Consider the following 27577-nt stretch of genomic DNA (forward strand, 5'->3'; position numbering starts at 1 on the left):
TGTATATTGAGTTTTTATCTTGCCATTTCTATTGATGGCACAACCCTTTTAAGTATCTTCTCTTCCAAATATTCTGTGCTAAAAGAAATCCTTGTTTTATAATGGTACTTCAAAAAGGAACATTACATGTAATTGTTTGCAGATCTCCTGTCTCGTGTCGAACTTGATAAGAAAGTTGCAGATTATTCGAAGCAATTGGCCAGTCTTTTGGAGGAAAAGAGTTCTTTGGAAAATGAAGTTGCCTGCTTGTTGGAATACAAAGCCTTACCTAGTGAGGTTGAACACCTTAAAGACCAGGTGACTTTTTGTCTTCATGTTCACTTTTTACGTTGTAGTTCTTATTAATGTAAGAATTTATATGGAAATAAAGTAATCACTCCTAAACTAAAGCACATTAAAGGGGCTGCACATCTCATTTTCTAATAATTCTATACATCACTGCTTCAAAATATTTCATAGTTAAGAAAACGCATTGTACTGTATAGGTTGTCCTCTATTATACAATGTATTCCATTTTAACCCTTCTCTTATTCAGAAACTTCTTGTTTGATACTACTGTAGAATGTCTATTGTAAAAGGCCTAATATTGTGATGATATGCCATATGTATACTTGGTTCTGTTTTCTAAAGTAACCTTCATTCTCTCCACTCCTCACCAACACTCTCCCACTTAAAGAGAACCTTTCACTACCCCAGACCTGTGCAGCTGAGTGCACCACCTTATAGGCGCTGCTGCACGGATCTTGGGGCGCTTTGAATTAGCAGTGTAGTCTAAGCCGTTCGAGATATCGGTGTAGTTATAATTGGCGCAAGATATGTAAATTCGCTTGTTCGTCTGATCTTGGCCCTGTTTATACAGTGCAATGAACTTTCGCCCGAGCATTCATATGGGTGCTCGTTCACCCGCCATAAATGTTACCGCCAATATTCATATAAACCATTCTACTTAGGCCTTATTCACACGAACGTGTGCGTATTGCGTGTGCAAACAATGCTGCGTTTTGCGCGCGCAAAAGTTCCGTGTGACTTTCACGCAGCCGGCATCATTGACACTCCCTTTTTATGTGACGACACCGTAAAGAAGGAGGGGATTTTAGGTCTCCCTTCTCTTCTTTACCAGCTGTTGTGCGAATCACGCGCGTCAGCCGGAAGTGCTTCCATGTGCCATTTGCACGCACCCATTGACTTCAATGGGTGCGTGCTGCGCGAAACACGGGCAAGTATAGGACATGCCGTGAGTTTTACACAGCGCTGTGTGAAAATCACTGACAGTCTGAACGGCCCCATTGAGTTACATTGGTCCGTGCGACGCGCGTGAAAATCATGCGCTTATTACGGGCGTATAACACGGCCGTGTGAATAAAGCCTTAGAAACACACAAACTATCTTTTTTTCAAAATTGTGCTCATTAGGTACAAAGAACCTCAGAGGAGCTAATGTTGCTAAAGGATGAAAAAGAACAGTCTGCTTCTACAATAACCGACCAGACGCAGAAGATGCTAGAACAGATTGAACAGATTGAGAAATTGACTGGGGAGGTAACGCATATACAAACAAAATGTCAACAAGCTGAACAGCAATACTCTGAACTGAAGATTCTGCATGAAGGCCTACAAGAAGGCCGCTTACTTACAGCTGAGGAGCTGAACAAAAAAGACCGTCAAGCTGAATGCTTGTTGAAAGAAATGGATGAGCTCAAGCACTCTGTGACATGCATGGAACAAAAAGTAAGAAAGATGGATAGATAATGTGTGTATTGTTCACCTCGACCGGTTTTAATAGTTTGCCGTTTCATCCTCCACATTTAGCTCCTGGACGCACTGCCGGAGAAGGATGAGCTGCTTCAGGCTAAACAGGTAATATGCCTTTAAGATCCTCTGACTATTCAATGGTTACTACAATTGATGGTTTAACTTGGTGTTTTTCTTCACAGGAATTGGAAACTCGTGTTAAAGAATTGGAAGAATTGCTTAAATCTGCTCGTATGGAGAATGACCATCTCCAAGATAAAGTGAATAATGTACGTTTATTAATCGAGGATTCTTCTAATTAAAATGTGTGCTGTTTGTCTGGGTTCTACATTTCAGCCCATCCTTTCTTTTAGTAGATTGTTTATACTTGATACAAGTCACTGGGTTTTTGTTAATTGAATACTAATTTTCCTCTTCAGTTTTGTGATCATGGTTTAACTTTTTATTTTTATTTTTTTCCTGTTAGATGTCTTCTCAAGTTACAGCTCTACAGCAGCAAACCGAAAAGCAATCTGAATTTTATAAAGAAAAACAAGATCTAGAAGCAAAGTATTCTGCACTGGTATCTGAAAAGGAGCACCTCCAGGTCCCTACTTTGAATGCTGACGCTATTGGTAAACTGCAGGAGCTCCAAGATGAGTTAGAACTGGTTGCTCACCATCGAGATGAACTTCTTGTTAAGGTGGAAGACCATGAATCTGAGAGAGACCACTTAAAACAAGATTTAAATGAAAACATTGAATTGGTAAAGATTTCCTATTGCCTTTTACACTGTCATCTACTAATGTGCTGGCATAGGTCATCTGGTGGAGATCCACATGTCACCCACAGGCTATGTCTTGAATTCTACGCTGAGCACCGGTTACAATGGGGAAACTCACTGCATTTTCCTTCTGCAATATATTGATCTGCAGGTTCTTTCCTTGATTTACATCATACGGCCTTTAACCCTTTCAGGACTAAGCCATTTTTTGTTTTTTCACTCCATCTTCGAAGAGCTGTAACTTTTTCTTGCGGGAGGAGTTGTAGTTTCTATTGGCACCATTTAAAGTATGATATAATGTACTGGGAATCTGAAAGAAAAATCCTTTGCGAGCTGAAATGGGGGGGGGGACGACTGCGATTCCTCCATTTGTCTCTTGGGTTTTGTTTTTTATGGCTTTCACAGTTCGGTAAAACCGTTCGCTTTTTTTATTCTGCGGCTAAATAAGATTACGGTGATACCGAATTTATATCGTTTTATTTTTTAAAAGTTGTAAAACATTAAAAACTAAAGTTTAAAATTTTTTTGTTTTTATTTTTGCGGATTAATCGGTATGAGGGCTTATTTTTTGCAGGATGAGCTATCGTTTTTATTGGCACCACTTTTGGTACATACAACTTTTAGATCAAAATCGTTTGTTTTTTTTTTGTCAACTTAGTGGTACAAAAATTAAAAAAGGTGGAGATTTAAATTGTAGTTTTTACGGCATTCACAGTGCGAGTTAAATAATGGTCTATTGTAATAGTTTGGACTCTTATGGACGCAGCGATACTAATTTTTGTTTTTCCGTTCCTTTAGATGAAAAACGGGAAAGGGTTTTGTTTTTTTCACTACTAATTAACTTTTTTTTTTTTTTTTCCCCCAACACGTTCTATTAGTACCTCTAGGGGACTTGAACCAGCGATTCAGATCGTTAATACAATACTAATGAATTGCAGTATATTCTCATTTCTACAGGCTTCTGCCTCTTAACAGAGGCACAGTGAAGGTAGACCTGGGGACCTTCATTAGGCCCCTGGCCTACTATGACAACCATCGGCACCCCACGATCGCGTTGTGGGGTCGCCGATGAGCTGTCAGAGGGAGCCCTTTTTTTTTTTTCCTTCTTCCATGCCTCAAACCGCATCATTTGATGGGTTAAACTGCCAGGAACAGCGTGATCGCTATTCTGGGCAGTTAGTACCGGGTGTCAGCGGTGAAACATAGCTGACACTGCAGCGTATCAAGCGCACTCGGGACATGAGCCTGCTCCATACATCACCCCCACGCACCACAACTTGCGATTAAGTTGTGGTGCTCTAAGGGGTTAATTAAGCTGCATCTGTTCTTTTCATGTACATGATTGCTATCAAAAGGCTGCAAGTTTCCCTTGGAGTTCAGACCGCAGTGTATTTAAACTTCCCTGTCAGATGTGATCCAGCAGCTCCGTTCTAACTACGGAACTATTATATACATTCCTTGGATGGTTTCTGTTTACGGTTCAAACATTTTATCCACCACTGCTTGTGACCTTGTACATGATGTATATTAGCCCTTTTGATACGGCTTTTCACCCCATATGCTTGTAGTAATTGAAGTAGAATTTGAACAGGTTGATATACTGAAACGTTGAAGCGGTTGTCTTCTGACAGACATTGACGGTATAGCGCTAGGATTTGCGATCAGTGGGGCAGTGACCCCTGCCAATCACTAGGAGCGCGGTGTGCCACTTATTCTCCTGACGGCTACGTTTCTGGAGGCCGTATGGTCATCCTTTGACTACAATGCACCATTGTCACTTCATTCTAGTATTTGTTGGGGGTCTCATCGTTTGGACACCCACCGACTTGACATTGAAGACTTATTCTAGCAATGCTATGTCATGTGGCAACTTTAAGCATTTTATAGTCACTGATATTTAACTTTTGGATAATGCTGATTCTTTTACTTGTGCTGTTATGTGATTATCTTGACCATATCCTCTTATGTACCATAAACAGTCCATTGAAACGCAGGATGAGTTGAGGACCACACAGGAGGATCTTAAGCAGCAGAAGCAACTTGTGTCTGACCTAAGCCAACAACTTGCTGACTGTACAGGAGACCCCTCATTACAAGCAGAAAGCCAAAGAAACATTCTCGAGGAGGAGGTTAGTTACAAGATTCGGACACTAACTATTTCTAACTGTTAGGTTGGCATTGGTAATGTCAACACTGTTTCTTCACACTACCAGCAAATATGTTCCAAAACGGTTTGCCTGTAACCAATAAGCATCTGTTTTCATTTAACAATACTCTGGATGCTAAATGATGATCTATTACACAGCTGCATAGCCCTTAGATAGAGATATATATTGAATATTCAGTGTTCTGCAGTATTTTTCTAGTTTCCGAGACTAGTATGAATGTTTCATTAGAGAGAACACACTAGACCTCCCTTATAAATATGGTCCTAAAGGGAAACCGGATCAGATTTCTGACGTCCCTTCGTTTTAAGGGAATGTATCGCCTGTTTTTTTTTTTTTTCTAATTCAAACCAAATCGTGACACATATATATTTTTTTTTCTATGTTCTGTACATGATTATGGGGGCAGCCATCTTGCCTGTGCTGCTTTTAACAGCATTTAGAGATATTCTTCACAGCAGACACCTGGACCATTAGAACCTGTAGATGGGAGATGACCCATTGACTTCTAATGGAGAGTTTACTAGGCATGCTCTGTGACCTGTGCAGAGGTCACGGTGCAGGAAGTGATAGGAGGGGAGCAGTGTCCATCGCCTATGGTGGATCCTGTGTGGGCGAACAGGCACTGCCCAGAAATAACTGACATTGATCTGTTTTTCTATATGTTCTTTGACAGGCTTTCCGTAGGTTTATACTGGTAGGGATCACTTTTCTTTCCAGGTACCTGACACTTTTTAATTGGAGCAGCATCTAAAGTGACATTACCGTTAAAATGGTGTGTGTGTGTGTGTGTGTGTGTGTGTGTGTGTGTGTGTGTGTGTGTGTGTGTGTGTTACATCGAGAGGATGTTCAACATCCGTTTGCTTGTACAAGTAAAACAAGGTGTGTGTATTCTAAAAGCTTCAACTGCTCTGGAACAAGACACAAGTTCTGCTTTCTTTTTCCCTTCTGTTCACAGCAGTTTTTAAAGCGAATGTGTCGCTAGAAATTTATTTTTTTAGTTAGTTTATACATTATTAGACATTATTCTAATTTTTTTTTTTAAAAATTTCACGAGTCAGGAAATATTATAAATTAGATTCTAATTTATAACATTTCCCTGTGCTGATCACTAGAGGGAGCAATTCCCAAAATTGCAGCATTGGCATGTGGTAAAGCAACCACATTACTTTATGCTGCAAAATTTGAGAAGACACACTCGATCTAGTGTCCTCAAACCATCCCCCCCCCTCCTTTCTCCTGGCTAGTTCCAGGAGAAAGGAGGGGATTGAATGTTCAAACCACCTACACTGTGTGCCGCCATTTTTTGAGTGAATACACTGTAGTAGGCTTACATACAGTGTTAATCACACACGAAAACACGAACAAACACAGACATAACTTACCTGCCGCCGCCGCTCCGTCCGCTCGCTTCTGAACACCTTTCCTGAAGCCGCGACTGGAAGTAGTCATCTTACTGTCCGGCCGCGGCTTCCGGTCCACAAGAAAATGGCGCCAGATGTCGCTCGGCCGAAGACCTTCCATTTGGACTGTGTGGGAGCTGCGCATGCGCCGTTTCCACACAGACAGCGTACACCATAGTGAATGCGAACGGCTCCCGTTCCCATTCTCTATGAGGATGTATGTGCCGTATTCCATCTCTGTATGTGTCGCTAATCGACACATACAGAGTTGAAAAAAAATAAATGGCAGCCCCCATAGTGAAGTAAAAGTTAGAAAAAAAAGTAAAACACAAACACACAAAAAAAAAAAATGTTGTTAAAACACTAAAAGCAAATTGATATAAAAAAAAAAAATTTCCGCGACACCCGTCCTTTAACCCACCTGTTAGGCTGGATTCACACGTGCCACTTTTTTTTTACACCATGGACTTGGACGCAGCAGATCTGCGGCAAAATATGCATGTTTTGCATGCAGACATTGCTGCAGATTTTGCTGTGTGCAAAGGTTGTAATCTGTGGCAAATCCAAATACGCAAAAAAAAACATGTCAAACATTTGCTGCAGCCAAATCAATAGTGTAAAAATACGCCACATGTGACTCCAGCCTTTGTGAGATCATTAAGTTTACCCATTATGTCTTGTACTTCACACTCTGGTAGTTGCTGAATGTGTTCGTGTTCATCTTTTTATACCTTCCAATTATGTGACCTCTGCCGAATATCCCTTCACATAAAATGTCCTACTGGTCATAATAAACTGCTGACTATTTGTTTACTGTGATCTTTTTCTGTATCAGAACTGTAACCGTACAGAGTGGGTAGCAGCAGAATTTAAGAATCTTCCATCTGCATGTTTAATTATGAACTATAAACTTGTGTTTTTTAAGGTATCCGCATTGACTGAAAAGCTGCAAGAAAATAAAGCGAAGTACGAAATTCTCACTAGTGAGAAAATGGAACTTGAAAGAGTCCATCAGAGCCTGATTTCTGAGATGAAACTCCTTCAGGAACGCATGCGCTCTGCAGAGCGGGCTCCGTCTAAGGTGGAGGAAGAAAATAATGAGCTCAAGCAAAAGCTGAAATCTGGGGAACTGTATGAGCCAATGAACCGCAGTAATAATCTCCACGAAAGTGACATTCAAGAGGAGGATAATAGACAAGTACAACAGGTTTGTAACGCACATCATAACTTATTGGGTATAAAAAACAGGGTTACTGTTTTGTAGTGAAGGAACTGGAGCATATAGAGTGCATAACACTGTAGCATACACTACATAGCATTTAGTCATTTTAGTGGATACAGCTATTCTTACACATTTCTGTTACAGGAAAATGATGTAAAAGGCCTCCAGCTACAAGAACAGATTCTGGCCATGCTTCAAGAGAAAGACGCCTTACATGAAACACTGAAAAACATCGCCGCTGAACGAGACCAACTGAGAGTGGACTTACAGGAGAACATAGAAATGGTAAAGAATCCAAATGGATTTAGTCAGGACCCTATACGTTCCACTAGCGTTGGGATTTACGTGTAGTTTTATTCTTTGTTACAGTCCATAGACACACAGGGAGAGTTAAGAAGTGCCCTCGATGAACTAAAAGTTAAAACTCCGTTATTGGAATCTCTAAACGCACAAATGAATAATGTCCGGAGAGAAAATGTAAGTATTTTGTCGCCATTCTAAAAGTATCCCGCTAATAAAGCGAGAAAATGGAACACCTTGGCATTGAAGGGTGTCATTTAGGTTAGGGCTACGTTGCTATTTGATTGCCGGCCAGTTTGTAAAATTGTCATTCATGAAACCTTAATGTTTCCCTTGGGAAAACAAGGCTGCGGACAACCATCTGACCATGGCAAAACATGTGACTGTGTCAGACTTTTAATGATCGCAAGGTCGCCTGAGACCTTGATTAGTATAGATGATGCTGCGATTTGACCACAACTCAAAGGTGATAGAAAAAAGTTGCCATGTAGTCTTAAACCCTGCTCACACTGAGTGTTTTGCAGGTAGAAAAAAAATCTGCTTCGAAATTCCTTCAGGAATTTTGAGGCAGATTTTGACGTGCCTGCGCTTTTTTGTGGCGTTTTTTGCCTGCGGCCATTGAAGCTAAATCGAGGACTGCGGGCGAAAATGCAGCGAAGCTGGGTCCAAGTTAGAAACTGCGGGAGCAAAGGTCATATCCCTTTTTTGCGTGCGCCCTAAAGCCACCCGGCGGGGAGAGAAGCGCCTCTGCCTCCCATTGAAATTAATGGGGGCTATTTCGGACGTTTTTTTTTTCACACTGCTTTAGGGGAGGTTTCCGCATCAAAATCTGCGCCAGAAAACTCGCTGTGAGCAGGGCTTAAAGGAACAGTGTCACCACAATTTTTTTTTTAATATGTTAAAGATGTTAGTGCTTTATTAAAAACGTTTGGATTAATTTGTGTTACTTTTTCTTATTTTTACACTTTTTCTTCCCTATGGGGGCTGCCATTTTTTTTTCCATTTCTGTATGTGTCGATTAACGACACATACAGACATGGAATACGGCAGCTCCAGTCCCATAGGGACTGCGAACGGGGCCCGTTCCATCCACTATCGTGTACGCCGCTGTGTGGGAACGGCACATGCGCCGCTCCCACACAGTTCAATCTGAAATGCGCACCGTCCGGCGCCATTTTCCTGTGGACCGGAAGTCGCGGCCGGGCAGTAAGATTACTACTTCCGGTCGCGGCTTCCGGACTTGTGCACATGGAGCAGCGGCAGCAGACGGAGCGGAGGGAGCGGCGGCGACTGGAGCAGGTAAGTTATTTCTATGTGTGTTTGTGTGTGTTTACTACTGTATGTAAACCTTCTACACTGTGTGTTAGCTCAAAAAATGGCGATACACAGTGTAGGAGGTTAGACCGTTCAAACCCCTCGTTTCTCCCGGCACTAGCCAGGATAAAGGAGGGGGGGATTCTGAGAGCTCACTAGAGCGAGGGATTTTTTCCCAATTTTGCAGCATAAAGCAATGTGGTTGCTTTACCACATGCAATGCTGCAATTTTGGGAATGGCTCCATCTAGTGACCAGCAATGGGAAATATTATAAATTAGAATCCAATTGAATCCAATTTATAATATTTCCTGACTCGTGAAAAAAAAAAAAAATTAGAACAATGTTTAATCACCTACACACTAAATGTTTAACTTAAAAAAAACAAAACATGTTTTGCTGGAAACACATTCCCTTTAAGTGTTCATTCATGCCTTCAGTGTTTTCTATGTGAATGCAAGCCTTTCTTATTGGATACTAGGACAGTCGTAAAACCTTGTGAATAATGCACATAAAACATAGATTTCTAGATGTAGCAGAGTTTCCACTGGCACAACTCTGTGATATTACACTTGTTTTGTGGTTTTATACAGGTCTGTGGGTAAAACTATCTTAATCTGGTGTTATGATGTCGCTCCAAAGAGAGATATCTGCTCTTCTATGACTGAACATTTTAAAATGGTCTCGTAGTCTTTAGTAGACTTTTCAAAGTACGTAGAACTAATATTTGCTATTAACCTCACCCCATTTTGTTACTGGCAGCGCCTTTAAATCATAAGAAAGTGGTGCTCTTTGCGCCTGTGGCTTAACCGGTTTGTCTCTCTAATTGGTTTGTCTCCCGATGTTCTAAACGCCATGCAGGGTAAGTCAGAGCATGGCATGATCATCTTTCGCCCACCCAAGCGCTATTAAAGGAGGTTCCTGGGTCAGGCCACATGAGCAAATGGACATTCTCTCAAAGCTGCCTAGGAACTGTGAAACCATGGTGCTCTGATTCACCATGATCCTTATATTCAGGACTTTTTTAAAGTAGCACTAGGAGGTTTTATCTGGATGGATCCAAACCGGTTTATTGGCTTACTTAATGCTTTATTTCAGTCACTATTTTCCCGGGTGCCATTGGGTTACGTGATCTCCAATCTGACTCCCTTAAACCTACAGCGTCTGTGGTAGGGGGGCCAGGAGTCAGTCTTAATTCAAGTCCCAGACTTGCATTGAGAGACTGACCTACGGTTCCTACTGCTGACGCTGTAGAAGTCAGGGAGATAGGTCATCTGATCTCATTCTAACAGTGACCTGGAACGGAGTGATTTACCCCTTTTAAAAAAACAAAAAAAAAACACACCAAATCTACAGGACTACCTTTCACTTTATCACCCTTTCAATCGGGGGAGGGGGCAGAAAAGAGACATTTGCAGCATACTTCTTAAATTCTGTTTTTTTTTTTTTTTTTTTTTGTTGGTAATGCTTCTGCCTTTTGGAGATATCTATTTTTTTACTAACCGTATTTGATTATTAGGGAGAATTCAATAGCTTGTGTGAACACCAGAGACAAGATTGTGAGAAACATTTAGCCCAACTTGAGGCCGAGAAGTCCACTAGAACTGAGCTCCTGTGTGAGGTTGACGTAAAGAGCAAGAAGATCAAGGAGCTTGAAACTAAACTGGAAGATGATCTCAAGAATCTCCAAGAAACCGGTAACTATCAATAAATCTGTAAACCTGTAATTATTATTTTTTAAAAGAAACTGCTCACATTTGCTCTGTTTTCCACTTCTAGAGTCCAAGTATGAAAAGATGGCGGAAAAGCTTGACTTGGTGACAAAGGAAAAGGACCATTTAATTTCCTCCTTGACCATTACCAATGCCAGTCTTGTGAATGAGCTTGCTTTTTCTAAAAAGGTAAATCAGTTTTCTTTTTTTTTTTTTTTTTTTTTTTATATTGCAGACATTTTTTATATTTTCCATTTTTGTTTTATATTCAAGGACAAACAGACAAAAGACCAGGAATTACAGGTCTGTGATGACATGCCCATAAACCTTGATCAATTTGGTACTGCAGCCAGACTGGAAGAGACTGAAATCGAGAGGAATCAGTTGAATGAGACCCTCAGTCAATTACAGCACCAACTCCAGTTAATCTCTCAAGAGAGAGGAGAACTTCAGCAGTTAATCGATAATCTTAAGGCCGAGAGATGTGAACTGTTGGCTGATCTGCAGAGATATACGGACAGTGTAAGTAGACATTCTTGGCTTTGAACAGTGACCAATAGATTAAATAATCGGCCAGACCTTGAAAGACCAGCCGTAAAACGCTAGTTCATGGTGTGGAAAATAGTCTTTGCAATGTTATGATATTGGGGTATGTAAACCTGAATAGTTTGATCGCTAGACTAAATTGTAAATTTAGAACGTGTAGAGCATTTTGTGAAACTGCATGTCTGTAATCGCTGTTAGATCCCTTACTGCAATCGTACCAGGGATGGCAAATCCGAATAACCGTTCCTGCAAATGGGCCTTTTTAATGGCAGCCTAAAACATTCTTTGTCCGAATTCAAAATAGTCTGCCCTGACTAATCAGTATTTTTGCCGATCTAAAAAGAAATGGTATGCTAGATAATAAAACCTTTTTTACGGATTTCCTTTCTACAAGGAGGCGTTGAGATCTAGAGAAGAGTGTGAGCTTTTACATGAAATTGGGAAGCTGAAAGAACAACTGAAGACTGTTCAGGAACAGTTAAAGGATCAAGAGGGTGTAGAAGCGGTGACAACATCCGAGGAAGTAAATGGTTTACATGGTGGTTGGGAAGAAAGGCCAGAGAGTGCTGATATGGAGATAAAATTGCTGGAAGAAAATCCCACTAAGAATACCGCTTTGCTAGAAGAACTGCAGGGAGAGAAGTTGGAACTTCTTGGCAAACTTGGTTTACTTCAACAAGAGTTGCAGAAAGCGGCCGTACATAGAGATGAACTGCGATGCCAGCTGGGGAGTGCACTGAAGGAAAATACCCATCTAAGAGAGAACCTGGACTCCGTCTTGTCTTGTGTAAGTAGATTACTGCAGTCATTTGGGATTTTGATTTTAGAATTTTTTTCCCCATATCGCTCTGATTTCTCTCTGTGCTAGTCACTAAAGTAAAGGAGTGCTGTAGAACCTGGAGACAAGGTCTTCTAAAGGTCGGCCGATAATCTCTCGGCTTTAAGATTATCGATTAACTTGGAAGTGTCCTGTGATCTCAGAGCTAATCCCTCTCCTCTTACCGTGACATGTATTTGATGCCTCCAGCGTCACCCAGAGCCAGATCACCTTCATGCACCCTACTCTAGGTGCTAGAGAGATTTCTGACAGGTACCCTTTAAAGAGAACCTTTCACCTCCCCATATATGTGCATCATGTGATGGGGAGGGCTGCACAAACTCTGGGGCACTTTACATTTTATTTATTTTTCTACCTCCCTCCGTTGTTTAGATATCGGTGCCGTTATATTTGGCGCCCGATATTTAAATAACTCCCTGAACTGTCAATGGGGCGTGTTACTATGGCTGTGACACTGCCCAATCCGATATGGACCGTGTTACAGCAAAAGCTAGGAGAGAGAGAGAGAGAAAGTGTGCACGCTCTCTCACTCTTCAGCTTTGAAGATCAGTCTTCTGCCGAACTGGCAAGGGGGCGTGTCACTGCTACGGACAGTGTAAGCGCTCCCCAGCTCTTTTAGCACTGTCCGTAGCTGTGACACGCCCCCTTGCCAGTTCGGCAGAAGACTGATCTTCAAAGCTGGAGAGAGCACTCGCTCACTCATCAGGCACCAAATATACCAGCACTGATATATCTAAATAACGGAGGGCGGTAGAAAAATGTAAAGTGCCCCAGAGTTTGTACAGCCCTCCCCATTACATGCTGCACATGTATGGGGAGGTGAAAGGTTCTCGAAGTAATTATGATAAACAATTCAGTACTCAGTGTTACAATGGTAAGTATTTCTTCATTTCACTTAAATCCAATAATTAGACATCAAGGGATTAAAAACCACAGTTTACGCATTTTAATCTCTAACCTTGCTCTTAATCATAGCCCATAACCGCGCTAAGAGTTGTTACAGCTTGAAACGCATTGTCTATCGTGTGTAAATTTATACTTTCCTACGGAGGTAACACGTGCATCTGTCAGAATCAGGCGAGCTTTTGTCTTCAGTTGATATTCCCTTAAAGAGGCTCTGTCACCAGATTTTGCAACCCCTATCTGCTATTGCAGCAGATCGGCGCTGCAATGTAGATTACAGTAACGTTTTTATTTTAAAAAAACGAGCATTTTTGGCCAAGTTATGACCATTTTTGTATTTATGCAAATGAGGCTTGCAAAAGTACAACTGGGCGTGTATTATGTGCGTACATCGGGGCGTGTTTACTACTTTTACTAGCTGGGCGTTCTGATGAGAAGTATCATCCACTTCTCTTCAGAACGCCCAGCTTCTGGCAGTGCAGATCTGTGACGTCACTCACAGGTCCTGCATCGTGTCGGCACCAGAGGCTACAGTTGATTCTGCAGCAGCATCAGCGTTTGCAGGTAAGTAGCTACATCGACTTACCTGCAAACGCCGATGCTGCTGCAGAATCAACTGTAGCCTCTGGTGCCGGCTCGTCTGACACGATGCAGGACCTGGGGAAGTGACGTCACAGCGTGATCTCTCGAGAACACGGCTGTGTCTGCACTGCCAGAAGCTGGGCGTTCTGAAGAGAAGTGGATGATACTTCTCTTCAGAACGCCCAGCTAGTAAAAGTAGTAAACACGCCCCGATGTACGCACATAATACACGCCCAGTTTTACTTTTCAACACGCCCAGTTGTACTTTTGCAAGCCTCATTTGCATAAATACAAAAATGGTCATAACTTGGCCAAAAATGCTTGTTTTTTAAAAATAAAAACGTTACTGTAATCTACATTGCAGCGCCGATCACAGGCAATAGCAGATAGGGGTTGCAAAATCTGGTGACAGCCTCTTTAAGGCCTCATGCACACTTCCGTTTTTTCCTTCAGGGTGCTATCCGTTTTTGTCACTGATAGCACCCTGAACCCATTCATTGCAATGGCCCCATGAACACTTCAGTTATTTAAACGGATCCGTTGTTCCGTGCAAAGTAGAGCATGTCCTACTTTGCTCAGTGATTCAGTGACCGTGTGGCCCATAGAAGTCAATGGGTCAGTGAAAAAAACGGATGGCACACGGAAGGCTTCCGTGTGTCGTCCGTTTTTGACGGCTCCGTTGCCATAGCAACGACTGGGTGAGCAAAAGTTCACAGACTACAGTAAACATTCATTCCTGAAGATAGTCTCATATTTTCACTCCAAAACACCCAAAAAACCAAAGTAAGCCAAGCAGAGTAATCTCAAACTGTTCTCTATGCTCTGAAAGCTGCAGAAAACAGCACCAAAAACGTCTTGTAAACTTTCTATGGGTGTTTCCTGGGACATGTGACAGGTTCAAATGAAGTTCACATCCGTTTTTTAAACGGAAGCAAAACGTCAGTGTAAAACGGAAACACGGAACAGAAACGGAGTGCACACGGAAACAAAAACGGACACACGGATCCGTCAAAAACGGCCGAGAAAACGGTGATGGAAGTGTGCATGAGGCCTAAGTCATGTCTGACTTAAATGGTTGCTAACTATACACTGCCTTACAACGAGTGCCGCGTTGTGTTTTTTTTTTGTTTTTTTTTCAGGTATGTTGTCAGGCAGCACACCCTTAGCAACCAGTCTGTCTCACTCTATGGCACCAAGGCAGAATACATACTTTCAAACTGCATGCAATTATACACTGAACTGAAATGCCTTCTTGCAAGAAAGTAGAGAAAAGATACCTGTGCTTAAACATGTCAATACACTTCTTTATTTTTTTTTTTTTTATTTTTTTTTTATATATATATAATTATTATTTATTTTTTTGCTTAAACTAGTCCTCCAGAACACAGGAAGAGCTACAGAGATGCCAAGAGGAATTAAACCAGCAGAGCAGTTTAGTTAATAATCTGAGAGTTAAAGCTTCCAGCAATACCGCTAGAGAAGAAAAGGAAACTGCAACTGACTCCGTGCCGTCCCTGGAAGAGGAGGTAGCCCATCTACTATTTCATATGACCGGAGTTCTAGTTACTTGATGCAATACGATTTGTGCTTCTTTAGATTTTTTTTTTTTTATTGCTGCTTGTGGCTGTTGCACTCGGCATTTTGAGTAAATTCAATACTTTGCCGGTTTTGAATAGCGCCTTTTTTTTTTTTTCTTTTTTTGTAGGTTCTTGGCTTACAAGAAAGGTTGCTGCAGAAGAGCACGGAACATGAACAACTTCTTCAGAACAAAGAAAAACTTGAGCAGGACATGAACCTTTTAAGCTCTCGCGCTGAAGGCCTCATGAAGGATATGGAGGAAACACAGTCCACGCTTGAGTCCTTACAAAATGAGAAACTTGAAGCTGAACGGCAACTACTCGATCTTCAGCAACAAATGGAAGTGATTGTTCAAGAGCGGGATCATCTGAAAAACACACAGCAAACCTACATCTCTGAAATAAACCAAGAAAATAGTGAAAGGGTATTTGAATTTTCACCTAGACTTTTCTTTTTTTTTTTCAGCAACAATTGTATGTATACTTTAGCTCCTAAAGGCCACGTGCACTTTTGCAAGAAATGTATTCTTCCATTTTTTATTTTTTTTTATGAATAAATTTTTGTAAAATTTTACTTTATTTTGTGATTGAAGCTCATATGCAAAGTTGTGTATCTATAAATGGTCTGATCCTGCAGTCGTGCTTCATTCTACAGTCAGTAGGAGAGGGAGTGGAGTAACGTGACTGAAGGATCGGACAACACCCCGTTGGTTTATAGTCTGTTAACATTGAGACATAGATTGGCATAGGAGCTGTATACACAAAACAGTAGGATTCTCTTTTCAATCCAGACGATTTGCAGAGTTGCTTCATTTTTAAATGCATGAAGCAATGACTGAATACCTGCAGAAGTGCTCATAGTCTTACAAGCTGCAGTTGTTGGTTAAAAATGTTTCGTGTTTGTATTGTATTTCTTACCATGTTTCTAAGCATGTTTTATAGTTATTTTCTGGAAAGCGGTTTGTAATGAGATGACTGATAATAAGAATTTACATGTCTCCCAGAATGTTCTACTTATATAATGTTATTAATATGTAGGTGTCTCCCTTTGAGAATGAAGTGGAGCAAGGAACCACTCCGTGTCATCATGAGGACCTTGTACAATCCAACCTCACCTTAAAAAATGATCTAGAACTACTGATGACTAATTTGAAGAACAGGGAGGAAGAACTGGAAACGCTGAGAAGTGAAAAATATGATCGTGAGCAAAAAATAAATCATCTTCAGCACCAAGTGGAATCTATCACTGAAGAGTCGAAAAATCTAAAGGTGGCACAAGAGTGTCTTGTATCAGAGAGGGACCAACGCCAAGAACAGCTTGAAAAGAATATTGAAAAGGTAAAGCGTATTTTCCTGGCTCAATACAATGCGTGGTGTAGAGCGTTTTGTGTTGTGCTTGTTTTAATAACGAACTAGAAGACTGTTCACTTGTCATAAACTCTTGTAGTGGATATAAAATCTTAAAGAGAACCTCTCCCCTGCCCATACATGTGCAGCATGTAATGGGCAGGGCTGCACAAGCCCTCGGGCACTTTAATTTTTTTCTCCTATGCTCCTCCTTTAGATATCGGTACCGTTCTATTTGGCGCCCGATATTTAAATAACCCCCTGAACTTGTAATATGGCGTGTAATCTCGCTGTGACACTGTCCAATCCGTCATGGACCGTGCCACAGCAAGAGCTGGTGAGCGTGTGTGCGCATCTTGGAGCTGTGTGCGCATGCGCTCTCACTCACTATTCGGCTCTCAGCAGGCAAGGACAAGACTGATCTCTCGTGAGAGATCGCACAGTCTTGTCCTTGTCTGCCAGCTGAAGAGTGAGTGAGAGCGCGTGCGCGCACACCAACTCTTGCTGTGGCACTGTCTGTAGCGGAATGGACAGTGTCACAGTGATGTTACAAGCCCCATTGACAGTTCAGGGGATTATTTAAATATCGGGCACCAAATATAATGGCACCAATATCTAAATAAGGGAGGAGGGTAGGAGAAAAATGTAAAGTGCCACAGGGTTTGTGCAGCCCTGCACTCAGCTGCACATGTATGGGCAGGTGAAAGGTTCTCTTTAAAGGGAACCTGTCATTGACATGCTGCCCTCACTGAGGGCAGCATAATGTAGTGACCGACACACTGATTTAAGCGCTCTGTCACTTATTTGCTTAAGTTTAGCAGTTTATGAGAACTTACATTGGCACCAAAGATGAGTCTGGCATATTCGTGAGCTGCCCCGATCTCCGCCACACTCTGTTTGACAGATGCCTACATATGCAAAGTAATAGGGAGACATCTGTCGAGTGGACAGAACTATAGTAGCAGCTCATGAATACGCGTGATCTCTGGCAGCACTGCCCGGGCTCTTCAAGTAAGTTTTCAAAAATGGCTTAACTTAAGCAAATGAGAGAGCGCTGAAATCAGCGTGTTTGTCAGCGAGGGCAGCATAATGACAGGTTCCCTTTTATGTTGGGTTATAAAAGGCTCACACTGGCTCGGCTGTCCGCCAAACTCATATACTGTACAATATAATGAAAAGAGTTGCACATGTACGCAGCCAGGTCTATCCTGCTTCCACTCCCTATTGTGCCATTCTTTGCCTGGATGGCTTATGTTGCCCCACAGGGGTTAATGGCACCCTTTGTCCTCCCAAAAGAAGCAGGTCAAAGGTGTTGCCCCTACTCAGACACTTACGGTATGACATAAATGTCTGTTATCAGACCGTAGCTTCATGTCAATCCCCTTGCAATAAAACACCTCTTTCTCGTTAATCTCATTGGGGTACACAGGACCATGAATGTCTTTTCCACTAGTAGGCTGATACCAGGTAGGAAAAGTGTTTGCTCTGCCCCAGGCAGGTTGTACTCTTCCCACAGACACTGAGCTAATTCGTATTCTCAGGTCGGCAGCAGTTTTTTTTTTTGTTTTTTTTTTTCAGGTTCAGGGTGATTGTCAGTCTACTTAACCCCCTGAGGGTGCTGGGAAACAAGATAGTCCTCTGCTCTGCGCTAACTCGAATATTGGTCAACCAACCCTCTTTTTCTACCCCCACTCAGTGTGAAGTTACCCTACATGCACCTGAAAACAGGGCGAGTATGATGGTCTCAAGTAGCCTTCCTCGTGGTAGGGTCACGTAAGAGACCCAGGAGCACAAGGGACAGGTCCTGCTCCTCCTGTTTTTTTTACTAGCATCTCCTGTTAGGTGCAGGATCAGTCTGTCTCCCCTGGGGTATCCTCTGAATCAGAACAAGACACTAAAAGGATAGTCACTATGGTGGAAGTGATTGGTGCTGTCAGGACACCTTGCATGTTAAGGATGACTTCCTCCCCTTTTCAGGGAGAGGTGTCTGCCGTCACCAGTGCCAGCCTCAGATTTTCTGAACCACAGCAAGTGTCAAAATCTCGCCTCTAAGGAATGGAATCGCTCTGACAGGCAATGTCCTCTTCCAAGAAGATAAATACTGTATGCTGTTCCCCAGCCATCAGGATTTGGTTTCCAAGTTGGCTCTCCCTTGGTGGAACCTCCTGTCTAGGCTGTCCAAGAGCACTACTCCTTTAGCTGTCCGATATGGTATATTGGCGATTGGTATCTTGACAACAGACTGGATTCTCTAGCCAAACTGCCTTTTTGCTGGTGGAAGGTTCAGCCCTGCACCCAGTATTGTCCACCTGGGTCAGTAAAGCTTGCTCCATCTGAGCTAAAAAACTTTAGCAGGGTATTCGAGAAGGAGCTCTGCAGGAGAACCTTACAGATCTGGCTTCCCAGATAATCCTTGCCTCCAAGTTCTTCTGCGGGGTCTCCCTTGAGTCAGTCCGTTTTGCTGCCAGAGCGACAGCTAGCTTTGTGTAAATACTCCTCTCCGTTTGGCTCAAGTCCTGGGCAGCAGGCCCTGCCTCTAAGAATGCTTTGACTGGAAATGCCTTTACCACGGGCAGATTTACTATGGTAGGTATCTGGATAAACTTCTCAGCCACTGGTGGCAAGAGCTCACTTTACCCAAGAACCATCCTCGAGGCCAACAGCCTTCCCAACTTCTCAGAGGTTTTGTCCCTTTTTCATAACTTCACCTCTGAAGTCAAGGAAAAGAATCAGCCGTAATACAGATGAGACGTCCTTCCTTCAAACCTAAGCCCTCCTAGCAGAGCCAGTCCAAGTTCCAGAAGCCCTATTCTGCCTGTAGGGGTTTCCCCAACTGAGTCTTTTTCTAGAGACGCTGTCCAGGATTAGAAAAACATGGCTGGTTTCTTCCAAAAAAAACAGTGCCACATCTATCCATGTGGACAGGTTTGACTCAGTTTCTGGAAGAAAGCTGCCATGTTTTTGTAATACTGTACACAACCCCTTTACGGGTTTGGGAATTACTTTTTTTTCATATCGGGCAATATGGCTGACCCACATAGGGGATGCTTGAGATGGCGGCAACAGAATAAAAAAAGTTTCCTGCCCCTCCCCCACTTGGGGCCACCCCAGAGTGTGCTTCAGCATGTATCCAGGCCCTTTGTGTTCTCCTCATTCAGGAAGTGATTTGTCCCTGTTCTTCCATCAGAACACGTCAAGGGATTCTACTTTTAATATCTTCTAGTCCTCGGGTCAGTCAGGCACATCGTGAAACTGAAGAATGTGATAGGCTTTGTATGTGCTGAAAGGGTTTTGTATGGAGTACCTGCTGTCAGTGGTTGCCTCGTTGGAGCAAGGTGATTGCCTTTCCTCCATCGATGTCCGTGATGCCTACCTCTACATGGCTATCGCAAGGGCCCACCAGCGATCTTATGGTGCCTCTCTGTGCCAGAGAATTTGGTCGTCCCTTAAATGGACAACCTGTTGGTGAAGGCCTCCTCCAGAGAGAAGTCTTTTCAGTCTCCGGATCACCCTGGACAACTGGAAGAGATTTGGATGGATCGTAAAAAAACAGATGTAGTTTCTGGTCCCAGTCCATCACATGGATCTCCTGGGTATGATTTTCGACAACAGGAAGGCTCCAGTTTCCATTTGCTTCTGCATGCAGGTGCTGGGCTTGATGGAGTCTGCCTTTGAGACTATTCCCTATGCCTAATGTCACACGACGCATATCAAGAAGACCATCCTCGAACAAATCCCAAGATTCCCTGTACAAGTCCATTCTCCTGCCACCATGGATTCATCATGGGTTGCTCTGGTGGAAGACCTCCCCAGCCATATCCCAGGGCCAGTCCTTTATGCCTCTCCTGTGGCTAGTCATTTTGATGGATGCCAGGCTTTCTGGCTGGAGGGTGGTATTCGGCTTTCTCACGGCTTAGGGCAAAGATTGACGCGCTGCTGCAGAACAATCTTCTGGAATTGAGGGCAATCGTCCTGGCACTCGATCGTTGGACAGCACTTTGCCAGGGTCACTTGGATCCAGACCGACCATTCCACAGAGATCGCCTATCAAAACCATCAGAGTGACACCAGGAGCAGCGATGCTCCACTGGGCAGAGAATCTCATACCAGCTCATTTGGGACTACATACCACGTGTGGACAACTGTGCCGCTGAATTCCCCACTTGAGGGACGTTGTATCAGGGGTAATGGTCCCTTCATCAGGAAGTTGCCGGAGATATGACATTCCAGATGTTGACCTCCTTCACATCTTGTCTCAACCATAAGGCTCCAACCTATGTGGCCAGGGTTGGGGATCCCAGGGCTATTGCCATTCACGCCCTGGTCTCTCCTTGTGTAGAGTTCTCTTCTGTATTTCTTCCCTCTCATTCCACTACTGCCCAGAGCTCTCAAGTGGGTCAAGGCAGAAGACATGTTCAGGCCACCCTAGCGGCCCCCAGGCCTGGTATGCTGACCTTGTCCATCTACTTGCCGATGCCTATGGCGCTTACCTCCACGATATGACTTTCTTTCCTAAGGGCCACTGTTCCACCCCACTAAATTTAAACGGCATGGCTGTTAAAAGCCAAGGTTGAGATTCTGTGGTCTTTCTGAACCTGTTATCCAGATAATGGTAAAGGCCAAGACTTCTCAGTGGAAGTGTATCACAGTATGTGGAATGCTGATTTCTGGTGTAAGCAACGTAGTTTCAATCCCTTCATGTGTTCTCCACCACTAAAATTCTGTCTTTCTTTAGTTGTGTTTAGGGAAGCCAGGTCCAGGCCTAGATCCAAAGGGCCAGGTCTCTGCTCTTTGTGTTTGCTGGTCTTCAGTTTCCTGTTGAAGACCTTCATGCTGTCCCTCCTTTTCAGCATCTCTCTCTACCCCAGGATCTCAACTGGATTCTGGGAGTTCTTCAGGCCTTCCCTTTTGAGCCATTCCACGTCTCACTTAGCCTTTTCTATTCTGGAAGGTCGCCTTCTTTGTGGCCACTACATCCATCAGATGGGTTTTGCAAACGGCGGTGCTCTGCTGTAAATCTTACTTCCTGGTGATCCACAGGGATATGGTAGTGTTCCAACTTGTCCCATCCTTTCTCCCGAAGGTGGTCTCCATATGACATTGTACACCCTGTATTCTATCCCTTCGCGTACCACCTGCAGGAGCGCACACTTCGTTGTCTTGATGTGGTTACAGACGTTCGCATCTATCTTGCGGCGACTGAATTTTTCAGATGCTCTGACTCCTCTGACCTTTTGTGATCTGAGAGGGGTTGAATAAGGGTTTGGCCGTTTCCAAGGCTAACCTTGCTCATTGGGTTAGGTATGTGATCCTGTAATCCTTTGGTCCAAGGGCAAGGTTCCTGCCTTTTCAGTTACTGGCCATTCCACGAGGGCTGTCTGTACATCCTAAGCAGTACGAAGCCAAGGATCAGTTGCTCAAGTTTGCAAGGCTGCTACTTGGGCTTCGGTGCAAACCTTCACAAAGTCTCACCAAATTCAAAATCCTGGCTTCCTCGAATGCTAGCTTGGGTTGCAAGTACTTCAAGCTGCGGAGCGTTGGTCCTTTCGACCACCCTCTGGCACTGCTATGTCCCCCAAGGATATTAACATGAAAATTGGGTTTTGTTTTTTTTTTTACGAACTTATTAACTCAATGTATTTAGGAAGGGTAATGCACGCACGTACACACGTCCATAGAAAGTCCTGGTGACCTTTTAACAAGTGGCACAATTTTCATCCATTACAGCTTTTCTGCTTACAAGAAGAGGTACTTCAGAATGCAACTGTACGCCAAGAACTCATCCAGAAGAATGAAGAACTTGAACAGGGGCACATAAGTCTAAAATGTGAGATAGGAGATCTGATGAAGACTTTGATGGAAGCTCAGTCGACACTGGAATCACTACAAAATGAAAAGCTGGAAACTGAAAAACTACTTGCTACTCTTCAAGAGCAAATGGATCTGGTTACTCAAGAGAGAGATGAACTTAACACAACAAAAGAAAAATTAACATTGGAAATGGCATCTATTGAAGAAAACCTGATGGTAACTGCATCTACTTAATCTCTTTTACTACTATTTCATAGGCCCTGTTCAGTTTTTTGGGGTTGGTTTTTTTCTTGTTTTTTTTTTGCTGGCAGAAAAATGTGCCCTTAAATTCCTTCAGGAATTTGGATGCATACTTTGACCTGCTTGCACTTTCTTGCCGTGTTTTTCGGCCACAGCCATTGAGCGCTGCGGGCAACGTACGCAGCGAAAAACACTTTCTGCCATAACCGCAGCAAGAAAGAGCATGCCGCTTTTTGTATTAGCGAGCAGCTAATAATCGCCGCAGAAAAAGCCTCCATCTCCCATTGAAATCAATGAGGCGTTTCCGCGTCAAAATCTGTGCAAAAAAAACTGAACTGGGCCTTTTTAAAGAGGTTTTTGTTTGGTTTATAAAGATGAATAAATGTAAAGTTCTCTGATTTAAGGTAAAAGCTGGTTTGTTAGCACTATTTTTCATTAAATTATATTTTGATCCTAAATATTAATGATTGGACAGTATTAGAACAACATGCCTGTTTTTTCCCAGAAACTTCACTGTGTAGGTCTATGGGATCTGTCTGGTATTGCAGCTGAGCTCCATTAAATTGAATAGGGATGAGCTGCAATTCCACACACAACCAGTGGACAGGTGTGGCACTCTTTTTGGAAGATATTAGCCATGTTTTTTTATAATGTTGTATAACCCCTTTTTAAGAGGGTATTCACATATTAAGCATTAATGTCATATGCATATGTTATAAATGCCTGAGCAGGAGCAGGTTTCACCTCTGGCACTCATTTACCCTGTCCTGCCGCCCCCGTTGGCAGATTTAATGGCTACGCTTGCGTTCAATTCTCTCCATTGAAATCTATGGGAGTTACAAAAAGAGAGCCAAGCAAGCAGTGCTCAACTCTTTCTGTGGCTCCCACTTAAGTCAATTGAGAGAGACGCACACCGGTGCAGCCTCCTCCCTATTCTCTTTAATGGGGAAAAGCGGCATCGGACGGTTGCTTTGAAACTGCAAAATGGCTGTCATGAGAAGATGAGCAACATCCAAAATATATTTTGTCTTCTGAAATATTAAATATATTATTGCAGAACACAGAAGCAAACCATCAGATTCTTGAGCAAGAGGCTCTGCAAGTGCCGCTCATTTGTAACCATGTGTTGGATAAGAACTTGAAGGACAATGAAGCAGAGCTCACATCCTTGAGAAATGAGAAATCCAACATTGAGGAAAAGTTTTTCAGTCTCCAGCAACACATGGAAATGTTGACACACGAGACGGATGAACTGAAGATTAGACTCCAGAGCCTGCTATCGGAAAGAGACCAACTGAAGGACGACCTTCGGGAGAACGTGGAGATGGTATTTTCTGGCTTTCCTCATCCTCTACTTTTATTTTTGTACTAAATTAAAAGGTTGATTTTTTTTTTTTTTTTTTTTTTTAACATTTACGTTTTAAGCATTCACTATCACTAGGTTTATTTTGAGAGATTTGTGAAACGTTTAATACATTACTAGTTCATGTTCTTTTTTTTCCATCAACTACGACCTGCTACCCTACAAAATTGTGAACAGTTTGAATATTCTTGTTTCTTTCTTAGTCTATTGAAACTCAAGATGACCTTAGACAAGCACAAAATGACCTTCAGCAACAGAGACAAAAAGTAGACGATCTAACAAGTGTGATTGCTTCTTTAGAGCAAAAGGTATAGTGTGTGGGGCGATAATATTGCATCTTACCTTAAAGCATTCAGACTTAAGTGATCTTATTGCATTTTTGTGTGTGCTTTTATTTTGTCCCAGTGTTCTTCAGCAGAGAGCGAATTGCAGGAAACGCTTTTGCGTTTAAAGGAAGCCGGCAGTGAGCGAGAGATTCTGGAGCAGTCAAAGCAGAAACTGGTATTGGAACTGGAGCAGCTTCACAATGAGATCAAGGACAAAGAATTTGCTCTAGGAGAATCTGAAAAAAAAATATTCAGCATAACTGTGCAACTGGAAACTATGTCAGAGGAGAGGAACCAAATGCAGCTCACAAAGGAAGAACTACAAAAACGGGTACCTGAGGCAAAGAAATAGTTAAAAATATAATTGCTGGGTCTGTTTTAAAGTGTGTAACCATGGAAACATAGGTTTGCATAGGGGCTGTAGACACGTTTATTTAAGAAGTTGCATTTTCTCATGTGTTTCTTTTAATATGCGTTCAAGCTAGCTAAAATTATTAAAGAAAATCTACACTTATACCACCAATATTTCAGAGTTCAGCGGTTTCCAGTAGCGTATTGGGATTGCGGTTTGATTCTACTGTTCTCTTACATTGCAGTCTACAGAAACGCAAGATGAGCTTCAAAGGACTCAAGAAGAACTTCAGCAGCAGAAGGAAAGGGTAGATCAGCTGATCAATGGGGTTTCTTTGCTGGAAGAAAAGGTATTCATTCGGCATTGTTAATCACTTAATATTATGAACCATATTCCTCCCAGTTGAATCTTTCTGGAGACGTTCACCTTGTTTTTTGGTTTTTCTTCAATAAAGTCCTCTTCACTAGAGAGAGAATTGCAAGAAAAGATTCTTCTCCTCAACGAAGCTGTTGAAGACGGACAGATTTTTGACCAGTCTAAACAAGATCTGACTTCTAAAATGGAACATCTTATGGAGGATTTAAAGAGCAAAGACTTTGACTTGAAACAATCCGAGAAGGAAAGAGAAGCCGCGTCTCAGAAGATACTTGAACTCGCTGACAAAATGAGAAGTATTACACACGAAAGGGATGACCTGCAGCATTGCAAGAGAAACCTAGAAGAAGAGGTACAATTTATATTACTTGTGATCGAACAAAACCCCCTCCACCGAGTGTAGTACAGAATTGGCCTTATTTGCATGTCCTTTCCATACTAAAGCGAAGATCTGCAAATACAGAAGACATCACTGTCTGACCTGCAAATTACAAGTATTCGTACATTAAAGGGTTTGTCCAGCCTTGGGGCTATTTATTTATTTTTTTCTTATACTGATAGGTCATCCGTATATAATCAGTGGGGGTCCAACGCCCGGACCCCACACATCAGCTATTCTGGCTGCCTTAGGGTGCTGGAATCAGATGGCTCCGGTCACTGTACAGCGGCCGTGCTGGCTTACTGAAGCTCTGTTCTTATTCACTTAAATAGAAGCAGAGCTGCAGCACAGATTCTGCTTCTGGCAGCTGGAACAGCTGATTGGTGTGGGGTCCGGGTGTCTGACCCCCACCGATTACATACTGATGTCCTATTCTGTGGGGAGGTCATCACTATAAAAACAAAACCACAAAAAGCCCAGAACCTGGACATGTTGTTTTTTAATTTTACATTTTCACAGGAGACAAAACCTAGTTGTGATCAGTGGGGGGTTGATATAAAGTTGCAGTGCTCTGCTGAGCGGAGTCCTCTTTGACCCCCTGTGCGCTTTCCTTGGTTCTTCTTTAATGCAGTTTCCTAAAGTTTAGAGTTGAAGGTTCTTTTCTGAAATTTGACACTTTTTATTTGTTTGTTTATAAATCAGGCTAATAAATTGAGGGAGGAAATACAGCAGCTAAAACACGAACATAACCTCTTAGCCGATGAACAAATTAGGAAGACTAGCCAATTAGATGAACTGGAATTTGAGCTCCAAAAACTGCGAGAGAAGATGCACCTCAGTGATGCTTCCACCAAGCGACTGGAGAAGGATGAAGTTGCGCTACAAAAGCAGGTACAGCAGTATGAACTGGAAGTGTCGTCTCTTCACCAAGAACAGGAGCAGTTCCAGCAGCTGCTCCAAAGAGCACGAAGTGAAAAAGAAAATCTATATGCCAGCCTGCAAGATCGAGAGAAAGCCGTAAGTATACCGTAAATCCATATTGCTACCTCGCGTGTAATAAATGAGTGTTCGGATGTCACATTAGCAGACTGGTGATTGCTTGGGTACATTCTGATTTTTTGTAATTGAAGTGAAAAAATGTGACACTGGTTGTTTTTCTCTAGATTTCGAAGTGTAATTTTTACTTATGCAGATTGAAATAGAGTCCATTTTCCAGTCGGCAACAAACGCTGTTGGAAAAAAAAAAAAACTTTATTGGTGGGGGGTTTTTTTTCCCCTCCCCCATTGCTTATCAGCCTAAAATTTTAACTCCTCACTAAAAGAGCAAAATAAGGCCTCCTGTGTAGCTGTCGCCACAATTCTCAGTTATACATGGAATGCCGAGATGAAGAAAAAAAAATAAATTATAATTTAAAGCTACACTACATGGGTTTGCATACCTTAATTATTTTTTTTATCTTTGCCGATTCTGCAACAGAAATGATAAATTATTTATAATACAATGCATGTGGATGAGGCTTTTAAAATCCCATGCCATTGAAGTGTAGAAAAAAATTAGCGCAGCGTTCACAGCAAAATGTGGATTTGAAAAACCACAGCATGTCAATTTTGTTATGGATTTCATGCTTTGAAGTGCCTAGGGGGAAATCCGCTGACGCCTATAATCCAACTGTGTTGTTTTCGGCGCAGATTTGCCCTAATTCCGCTACGTGTGGATTTATACTTCATGGTAAACGTACAGTATTAAATGGCCTGATTTTTTACTAGGTTGCACAGCTACAAGATGACCTGATCACTTCTCAGACAAAACTTCAGGCTGTCGAGAAGGAGTGTGAGGAGAGGAATGAACATCTAGTTGAGAAAGTTAATGAAGTAAATAACCTGTTACAGCAAGTATCTTCTCTGCAACTGCAAATGCAGCAGTTACACCAGGTAAGTCTATTGCAAATCAGTTACCACAGGCCATCAATGGCTGATGGGTCAGGATCCGACTCCTGGGACCCCCGCCTATTCGCTGTTTAGAAGGGGGTTCAGCGCTCATATGAGCGCTGCTCCCCCTACGTTTTCCACTTGCTCAATTTGAATATTCAACACGCATTTAGTGGCGATTTACAGGTATTGCAGCCTTTTCTTTCTTTTTCCCCTCTTGGTAGTAAATGCATTTACTACTCTAAAAATTAAAAATTGCTATTGCTAGGAGACATGCCACACCGATAACTTGCTAGACTTCGTCTTAGTAAAGCAAATCTACTAAAGAAGAAACCAGGAGCCTTATGATCCTAGTGCAGGACAATGGCATCACAATTAAA

At 42.4% G+C, this 27577-nt stretch overlaps 1 protein-coding gene across 2 annotated transcripts in view; it reads left to right on the top strand.

Annotated features, from left to right (window-relative positions):
* CENPE (centromere protein E) overlaps positions 1 to 27577 on the top strand; it is a 107512-nt gene that overhangs the window by 46980 nt on the left and 32955 nt on the right. For both annotated transcript variants that reach the window (XM_075860612.1, XM_075860613.1), the window contains 24 exons: positions 143 to 297; positions 1413 to 1727; positions 1809 to 1856; positions 1934 to 2020; positions 2218 to 2496; positions 4494 to 4643; positions 7008 to 7289; positions 7449 to 7589; positions 7674 to 7781; positions 10437 to 10614; positions 10697 to 10818; positions 10903 to 11151; positions 11570 to 11962; positions 14872 to 15024; positions 15204 to 15500; positions 16114 to 16413; positions 22150 to 22449; positions 23531 to 23800; positions 24040 to 24144; positions 24242 to 24493; positions 24759 to 24863; positions 24969 to 25241; positions 25971 to 26285; positions 27036 to 27200. In XM_075860612.1, the coding sequence (XP_075716727.1) occupies positions 143 to 297; positions 1413 to 1727; positions 1809 to 1856; positions 1934 to 2020; positions 2218 to 2496; positions 4494 to 4643; positions 7008 to 7289; positions 7449 to 7589; positions 7674 to 7781; positions 10437 to 10614; positions 10697 to 10818; positions 10903 to 11151; positions 11570 to 11962; positions 14872 to 15024; positions 15204 to 15500; positions 16114 to 16413; positions 22150 to 22449; positions 23531 to 23800; positions 24040 to 24144; positions 24242 to 24493; positions 24759 to 24863; positions 24969 to 25241; positions 25971 to 26285; positions 27036 to 27200 (5042 nt within the window). The remainder of the gene's footprint in view (positions 1 to 142; positions 298 to 1412; positions 1728 to 1808; positions 1857 to 1933; positions 2021 to 2217; positions 2497 to 4493; positions 4644 to 7007; positions 7290 to 7448; positions 7590 to 7673; positions 7782 to 10436; positions 10615 to 10696; positions 10819 to 10902; positions 11152 to 11569; positions 11963 to 14871; positions 15025 to 15203; positions 15501 to 16113; positions 16414 to 22149; positions 22450 to 23530; positions 23801 to 24039; positions 24145 to 24241; positions 24494 to 24758; positions 24864 to 24968; positions 25242 to 25970; positions 26286 to 27035; positions 27201 to 27577) is intronic.

This window comes from Rhinoderma darwinii, chromosome 1, assembly GCF_050947455.1.
Source record: "Rhinoderma darwinii isolate aRhiDar2 chromosome 1, aRhiDar2.hap1, whole genome shotgun sequence".
Taxonomy (NCBI): Eukaryota; Metazoa; Chordata; class Amphibia; order Anura; family Rhinodermatidae; genus Rhinoderma; species Rhinoderma darwinii.